Raw genomic sequence first — 8,936 nt, forward strand, 5'->3', positions numbered from 1 at the left:
TGGAGCTAACTAATTAACTGAATAAAAAATAATTTGATTATTCAAAATTGTAACTCTAAAAAGATAATTGAATATTTAGCTGGTTTAATATGTGTCTATAATATTCAGCTGACATGACTGGTCCACAAGGCCAATGTCATCAAATTTCTTTGCCCCTTTCTCCAGAACATAACCAAATTGAGGGTTTTTTTTTTTTAATCTTTTTTTGTTGTTCGACTTACAACTTTATTGATGCAACATGTTACTACAAGTTTGAGTACGAAAAGCTTTCTGGATGGAATTTATTACAACTAGAACATGATTATTACCAATTTCAATCCATTACCTTCCTATTAGGGTTGAAGTGGAACTCATGAATCAAGCGTCCAGGACTGCTAGTATTGGTTGTTTCAACCCATAAAACCAGTAGGAGAAGCTAATCAATTAAATTAACTGCACCAATGTACACAACTTCACATTAAAAAGAGTTTTCTACCATCTATTATATATACCATGAAGGCTTGTTTAGTTGGGATACGTCGAATTACAGAATAATAAAATAATTTTTAGAAATTATTTATCTAAAAAAATAATTATGAAGAATAATAAATTTTAGCACATTTGGTTAGTAAAAAAATTACTCTAAACAATGGTATCAAGAAAAAATTACTATGTTTGGTTGGAGATAATCTTATATAAAAATATTACCAAACTTTTAATAATATTCTTAAATAAATAATCTAGATAATAATTTTTTTTCGGTCTATTTATTGTCCATTTATGGTCCACTTATACAAATATTATCAATATGTGATATTTTGAATATTGAAATATATTTAAATAAATTAATAAACATTTTAAAATTAATTATACACATATTAAAAAATATATTTCTTATTATAAATAAATTTTAGTATGTTTTGGCATATAAATAAATATATTAATTATTAATAAATCCTATGTTAGATTTATTGATAATCAATAAATATTTATAAATTATTATCTAATAATTAACTGATATTTATTTATAAATATTTTATTATATTATTATTTATAAATTGTTAATCAATATATTAATATAATTATATTAATATAACATAAGTGAGGGTATGTTCGTTAAAAAAATGATATTTGCAGATTACCTTCAGTCGATAATCTAATCTGGTATTTATTTTATTTTTTTAAAAAAATAAATATAAGATATGTCATTTATTATATCTAACAGAGTAATCTAATATGAGACTTAATTTTTTATACTATATTACTTCCAACCAAATGGACCTTAAATATATTACTTCAATTTTAAAAAGTTTTTACCATCCATTTTATACACCTTAAACACATTACTTAAATTTTGTGGGTTGAAGTAAAAAATGTAAAACCAAAATCCACCAATCTGAGGGCTCGTTTGATTCGCGGAAAGCATTTTTTTTCTTTTAGAACTATGATTCCTGGAAAACAGATTTTTGAAAAAGGACATCTGACAAAGTACTTTTGGAATGTTTGGTTGACAATGGAAAAATGATAGATTTGCAGAGTGCCTATGTTTGGTTGACCATCCACTTTTTTGAAAAAGTTATATGTAATTTCTATTATACTTTTAATAAAAATTAAGACTTTAATACCTTATTAATATTGAAAGGCTATTTTAGAAAAATAAAAATAGTATAATTTTCGATTCATGAAAAAGTAATTTTTTCATTTTTTTATGAATTTTTTTTTCATAAAACATAAAAATTATATTTTTATAAAAAATTATTTTTTTTATTTTTTTCAAAAAAAATAATCAAATAAGAGGCACCTCGTTGACCGTATTTTTTTCTCTACTTCTCTTTCCGCGAACCAAACCCTCCCGAGAAGGAGAGGGGGGAGAGGATGCACGAGCAGCACGACCGGTTCTCGATGGCGACACTTGCATTCTATTATTCTTAGCATAGAATATTTCTTTGACTTTCCCTATCCCACTCCTTTAGGGTGGGTCCCATACACCGCCACCCACAAGCGCTTTAAACCGCAGAACGGGCAATAATAATAACAAATAATAATAATAATAGATATTATTAATATAATAATAACGGCTTCAAGTCCCATTTGTTTCCGTATTAGGTACGTCCTTGAATAATTCCAAAACGAGATCACGAGGGAAGCTGAGAAGGAAAGAGAGACGGCGGCGAGAGGGAGGGAGAGGGACGGATTCCGCACCAGACCCCTCCTTCTCCTACCCTGTGCGACGAAGAGAGAAGCAGTCTGTCTTCGAGGAGGAGGGGGGGTTTCTTGTTGTCAGCGGGAGGGGCTCCTGTGCGTCTCTCCAGGTGCCTGGCTCCTTCTATGTACGATTCCCGTAATCTCTTCCTGTTGTATTGAATTATCCGTTTTCTTCTGATTGTTTGAAGTCCAAGATCACTGTTTTCGGTGGTGGGATGTCAGAAAGTGTTTTTTTTTCCCCCGAAATCTTAGATGTTTATTTAAATATTGCAAAAAAGGAGGGACTTTGATGTGATTTCTTCGTCGCTGGGGAAAATAATTGTGGCGGTTTTGCGTCTTTGCGTCCGATGGGACCCTGGTCTCGTTGCCTTTTCCTGATAAATTTTGGTTCTTGGATTGTTCTCCGTCCCCCCCTTCCCCTCCCATTTTCCAAATTATCGGATTTGTGAAAGGGCTAGCAGAGGTGGGAATTTCTTCTTACCCTCCGAGTGGTGCTCTATTTTTTGTCTGATTATGGATTGATCTGGTGGAGACGGTCGTAGGAGTTCTCCCCTTTGAGGGGTTTGGTCGAAATGGGCGCCCAATCTGGGCTTGGATTGTCTCGTTGATGTGGATCCGAAGGCCGTCCTTAGATGTGCTTAAAGGTGTTCTTGGATCCGTGTTCCGCTCTCCCCGGCTTTGTCTCAATCTGGGGTTTCTGCCGCGGCTCTGCGTCCGGAATTTGATTGGCTTCGGCTCGGATTTCCGGGGTACAATGGAGGAGAGCAGCTCTTGGGTGAGGGGGGCCAAGTTCTCGCATGCCGTCTGCCACTGGTTGGATTCTTCTCGGCTGCCGGCGATCCCGCTTTCCAACCAGGCTGATCGTGATGTGCAGTTGAAGATGAATAGCTCGACTTTGGATCTTTGTACATTGGCATCAGTTTCTTCAGCGACCGATCGACTGAATCAGAAGGACTCGATCTGGCATTCTTCTAGCACGCCGTCGTTTCCTTTGCCGTCGCGGCCCGACAGCAATCGTGGATCCAAGCCAGGGAGGTCAAGTTTAGAGAATTCTAGCTTTTCTTTTCATGGTGATCAAGATTCTAAATGGAAACCGAAGAGTTGGAGTTTACAGTCTTCCAGTTCTTCCTCCGATCAAGATCCTAAATTGAAGCTGAAAAGTTCCAACTCTTGCGAGGCCTTGGACTCTTCTTCGATAAGGTTCCAATTAGGTTCTGTTTCTCATAAATCAGAGTCACTATCAGATGATGCATGGAAATCCAAACCCAAGCAGAGGTCTTTGTCTCCACTTCCAGCTACCATCCTTTCTGATGCCTTCAAAGAAGGTAGGGCTAGTGGGAGGAGATTCTCAACCCCACCACCTAGCAGGAAGGGATCAGATAATAGCGTCTTTAGCAAATTGTTCTCCAGAGAAGCCCGTGATCATAATGCTCTCAAATCAAAATCACCTCCCTTCAGTCCCCCTCTCGAGCACTTGTCCTCTATGAAAGCCTTGGATAAGCATAAGAGTAAGGAGAGTCCCTGGGCGAGATATATGGACCATGGTGGAGGGAGGGTTAATGCTGTGGAGACCACCGATGAGTGGATGGTTGATCTTTCCCAGCTGTACCTGGGGCTTAGATTTGCTTCAGGAGCTCATAGTCGGTTGTATCATGGTATTTATAAGGATCAGCCTGTTGCTGTGAAAATTATTAGGCAACCTGATGATGATGAAAATGGAGTCATGGCTGCCCGACTGGAGAAACAGTTCACTAGAGAAGTCACCCTTCTGTCTCATCTCCATCACCGAAATGTAATTAAGGTACCTACCATATATCTATCTTTTGGGTAATCGTTGTTGACTCTGCTCGTTGTTTCCATTATATATTTCTTCCGTCAGATTGATCTATTGTGCTTTCAGTGCTTTGCTCTTCTGATTACAACTGAAGAATACCCACCCAATTAACTTGTCTGCACATTGTGTGTTCCCAGAAGTATAATGATCTCTAATTACTGATTAATTATATATATACATATATATATATATATATATATATATATATATATATTTATATAATTATGTCTTCTTAAAGTGGCCTCCTATATATCAACATAATCAACTGAAGAGTTCCCAGTGAGTGCTTCTGTTGTGCTCTAATGTTTCTTTGGTCAAACATGTAAGCAATAAGTATGATATTTGTGTTCTTGACATTTTACCCATATATATGGAGCATTATTTGCTATCTCTGTTCAGGACGACTTCGTGGGCGGTTCTCTTTTTTTGGTACGTGTGGGTGGTTCTTTATGCATGGGTGTTTTTAGCTCTTCACAACTTTCTAATGGATTAATGTAGTCAAACTGAAGTTGGTTGCAATTTTTAACCATCTTCTTTAAAATCTTTATCCTGAATTCAAAATGAAATTACTCTATATACCATTGGCAAGATGGGTGAGTGCAGATATTGTGTACTTGAAAATTCTTATGTTAAAACTATGAATAGAACTCTGGAGTTGGAGTGGTAAGAATAGGGATAGTTTGTCTCTCAATCTTTTAATTTTGGAGTAGTGGGGAAGTAATAAAATGGAAATGAAAGCTATTTAATATAAAGTTGTGCAGAAAAGATTAGCAACCTTTTATTGCTCAAGGCATCCACCTTAATGTGGCAAATTTTCAGGAAGAGGAAAGTGAGGCCATTAGGTGATAGCATATCAAATTTTTCAGACAACATACATAATATGCATGTTAGGTAGGCTAGCACTTTCATAAACTCCAATAACTGTTTGTACCAAAAAGCAGCAAAAAAAATTATAGCTAAGTTTGGGTTGATTAAGGGCCTATCTTTATAGATTTATCATGTCAAGACTTCTCTGGTACTTCTCAATCTTGTCTGACTGAATTCACTTGAATTTCTACCCTATAATGCAATGATGTATGTGATGCTCCTGTTTTCCCCACATGATTATCTCTGGTATGTTGCAGATGGCAGCAGCATGCAAAAAACCACCAGTCTTTTGCATAATTACTGAATATCTTTCTCGAGGATCCCTAAGGGCATTCTTACACAAGCTTGAACACAAATCCCTTCCTCTACAGAAACTTATTGCAATTGCTCTAGATATTGCTCGAGGAATGGAATACATTCACTCACAGGGAGTTATCCACCGAGACTTGAAACCTGAGAACATTCTTTTTGATGAAGACTTGTGCGTAAAAATTGCTGACTTTGGAATAGCCTGTGAGGAGGCATATTGTGATGTATTGGCTGAGGACCCTGGAACATTTCGTTGGATGGCGCCTGAGATGATCAAACACAAGCATTATGGAAGGAAAGTAGATGTTTACAGCTTTGGACTAGTATTATGGGAGATGATAACAGGAAGAGTCCCGTATGAGGATATGACACCCATCCAAGCTGCTTTTGCAGTGGTTGATAAGGTACACTTTTCAATTATAATGGAGGATTTTGCATACGTTGCCTTCAAGCATCTTTATTGATTATTGTAATTTATTGATGCATTGATACTTCGATATTTTTTTAAAAAATATCTTATGAGTCTTTTCATGTGAGAAGCCAGATTCTGAGTTACAATTTGTATCGAGATTTCTGCACAAAAAACATTGAGCGTTCTGAAAATGGGATAGAGCTGATCACTACATGAAACTACTATAACTGTGACAGTCTCCTATTAGATTATTTTTAACTAGAAATGTTCTTATTAGCATGTTGTGTGTTACATGATAAAGTGGAACTTGTGCTAGATGTTAATGTTGGTTTTCTGCTATTTTTAGCTATTCTCTCGTGGCTTTGTTCACCTCCCTTTGGTTTATCTGTAAGTATATAGTTTTGGCTGCCTGTAAACAACCTTGATACGGGAGAGTTGTATGTTTATTATTTGAATATTTTTTTAGGGAAACATTTTAGCAGCTTCCTGTCAGAAACAAAGTTTTTAAATGCCAGAATTTAACCCTTGTTGACGTGTTATGTCAAAACAGTTCCATGAAATACGTGGGTTACTTCTCATAAAGTTCATATTTCAATCTTGGCTGAGAGAGAAGAAATATGAGAAGCTATCTAAATATTTGTCAGTACGTTTCTAACGCCAAAAAAATGGACTTTTCAGAACTTGAGGCCTGTGATTCCTCCCGACTGCCCAGCAGCCTTGCGAGCGTTGGTCGAGCAATGCTGGGCGCTGCATCCAGAGAAGAGACCTGAGTTCTGGCAGATTGTGAAGGTCTTGGAACAGTTTGAATCTGCTGTCGCTAGAGATGGCACACTGGACCCGATTCCAAACTTGACCAGCCAGGATCATAAGAAGCGGCTTCTTCATTGGATTCTCAAGCTAAAACGTTCGCATGCCGATGGCTCACGGCAACTGGTGCCCAAATTGTTGTAACTACTCCTAAGTTTTGTTGGTTGTTCTCTGTATTAAGTTTATTTTTAGAGCCTAACCTTTACAAAAAAAAAGTCTGACAGACGGGTTTTTTTTTATGCTGCCTCCCTCCTTTTCGTGACTATTTGTGCCCTTCTGCATGTACACGTGTTGCCATGAGTAAACGCTTGTTTACTGGTGGCAGAATGAAAACATATGTATAGCTAGCTTGCTTCGACTTTTTTTTTAACCCCACCCTTTGTTGGTTATTCTTACTCGTTTCTTTTAAAACCGATCGGAAGTTGCCATGGGACCGTCATTACTCCAGGTGAGCAGCTGTTTTCGACACTTCCTCGGATGGGCTTACTTTCTTTAGGTCCTTTTCCAACTATATATCTTATTTATATTTTATATGCAAAAAGTATAAAATTTGTATCAGGATTGTAGCACATGCTTGTGTATATGTGTACATGTGTGGAGAGAGAGAGAGAGATTTGGCTGCATGAGTAGTTATCCACTTAGGTCCTGTCAGATCTAATTCAGACATTAAGAGTTCCATATCGATAATCCGAGTCGTCAGATGTGATTTACTATCTCTAAATTACTTATATATCAACAATCGTATTATTTTTTAAGACTTTTAGTTTATGCATCAAGTGGTCAAAAATTGGATAGTCTAAATAATATTATATATATATATATATTACTTAATGTATAATTTAAAGATCTCTAAATTATATTTTTTTTTTTGTATATAAGCAGTTTAGAAGTAGCAGATCACATTCAGTAGTTCGGATCATTGATGTAGAACCATCATTATTCGATCTAGATTCGATCGAATCTAAATGGAAATCTACTCGAGTGTAGCTAAGTTTCATCTCTCTCTCTCTCTATATATATATATATATATGTGTGTGTGTGTGTGTGTGTTTATTTTTTGAGGACATTTGATTTGTAATATCAAATGCATTTTGTTATCACGCTCTTTCTTAGATAACATTAGTTTTTCCATGCAAGGTGTACCCCAATTATGAAGACCCATGCAGGTATATATTTAGTCTCACATTGACCATGCACTATATAGATTTTGGATAGTTGGTCAAATAACTTAAATAACATCTTTTATAGCTAGTCTTTTTCGAATGATATTCTATGTTATTATAAATTGTATCAGAGTGAACCCCATCCATGGCATATATAGGTTAGAAATACTGCAGCATAGGTTTATTTGAGCTGACCATTGCTGATCGTAGTGTTTGTAATTGGATTTGTAGTATTTATGACTGGAAAAGATGCTATGACTTAAACAAGAGAAGTATGTGGGGATTGTATAGGTATATGTTTAGTCTCATATTGGCTATGCACTAAATAGATCTTGGATACTTATACAGGGTTAAAAAATCTAAATAACACTTTTCGACTAATCTTTTTGGATAAGGTCGTAGCTTGTTGCAAGATTGATTTACTGACCCATCGAATCTATCTTGGTGAAGACATGTTCTAGTTTCCATCAGAAAATGTAAATGCCATTCATATCTCAAAAGATATCCAAATTTCTGAATCTCCAAATGATCCATGAGAGGTAGTCAAGAATTGACTCGAGTCCATGTTGTTCAGACTAGAAGATGGTGGGCTCAAAAAAAAAATAAAAAAAAATAGCCTCTGTATTCTGAAAGACATGGTTGGAGAACCTGAGTCAGTCTCTGGGCAATGAAAAAATAAGTGATCAAGATCTTATTCTAAATACCCACATCACCTACACTGTGCAGCACTCATTATTCTATCATGATAATGAGCCTTAATGGCATTGACCCATGGGGAGAGTAAGAGAGGTTAGGCCTCTTAGGACCAACATGGAAAGGAAATCTCAACATTGCTTCCATCATTTTCTTTTACTCTCTTTTCCTGGACAATATAAAGATGCAGGATTGCGAGTTCTTGAAGGATCCACTAGCATGTTAGCACCACCGATGTAGATCAAGTCCGTCGGTATCTTGCAAATAAGCTAAGCCTGAGATCTATACCTGTAGGAGTGGCCAGAATTTGTACAAGGACAATGCCAAGTTTGTTGCAGATCCAATTTTATTTTTCTTATATTTTTTATTATATAGGGATGTTAATACACACTACAATTCATGCTTATACGCATTACAGCATGCTAGTACACATTGCAATATGAACCTTCATTCATCTTGACATGCATGCATCACAACTTGCTCTTGATTTGCCTCTACCTTTAAATTATCGCTGTGCTTATTTATGTGCTTTTCCTAATAATAGTATGGGCAATTGGCGTCAGATCTTAGCTCAAGCGGTGACCCAAGTAGAGCTGAAATTTGCACTTTACCCAATTAAAGGGAAACAAAATGGCCGAAGTGGCTTTGGCCCAAGAAAGCCAACTGT

General features: G+C 36.3%; 1 protein-coding gene across 1 annotated transcript; it reads left to right on the forward strand.

Annotated features, from left to right (window-relative positions):
* The first annotated feature begins 2,072 nt into the window (after positions 1–2,072).
* LOC103708548 (uncharacterized) lies at positions 2,073–6,783 on the forward strand. Its single transcript, XM_008793517.6, has 3 exons — positions 2,073–3,985; positions 5,143–5,598; positions 6,285–6,783. Exons 1-3 carry the CDS (start codon positions 2,792–2,794, stop codon positions 6,555–6,557), a joined length of 1,923 nt encoding a protein of 640 aa, XP_008791739.5. The 5' UTR covers positions 2,073–2,791; the 3' UTR covers positions 6,558–6,783.
* Positions 6,784–8,936: the final 2,153 nt, after the last annotated feature.

This window comes from Phoenix dactylifera, chromosome 5 (assembly GCF_051530095.1).
Source record: "Phoenix dactylifera cultivar Ajwa chromosome 5, Ajwa_hap1_PhDact_Kaust_v1.1, whole genome shotgun sequence".
In the NCBI taxonomy this organism is placed as follows: Eukaryota; Viridiplantae; Streptophyta; class Magnoliopsida; order Arecales; family Arecaceae; genus Phoenix; species Phoenix dactylifera.

What these genes read in the sequence shown, in the direction of transcription:
- LOC103708548 (XM_008793517.6), top strand. Translation starts at nt 2,792, where the DNA reads ATGTGGATCCGAAGGCCGTCCTTAGATGTGCTTAAAGGTGTTCTTGGA. An exon ending in ATCACCGAAATGTAATTAAG is followed by an intron (nt 3,986 to 5,142) that starts GTACCTACCATA and finishes GGTATGTTGCAG; the next exon opens with ATGGCAGCAGCATGCAAAAA. An exon ending in CTTTTGCAGTGGTTGATAAG is followed by an intron (nt 5,599 to 6,284) that starts GTACACTTTTCA and finishes TGGACTTTTCAG; the next exon opens with AACTTGAGGCCTGTGATTCC.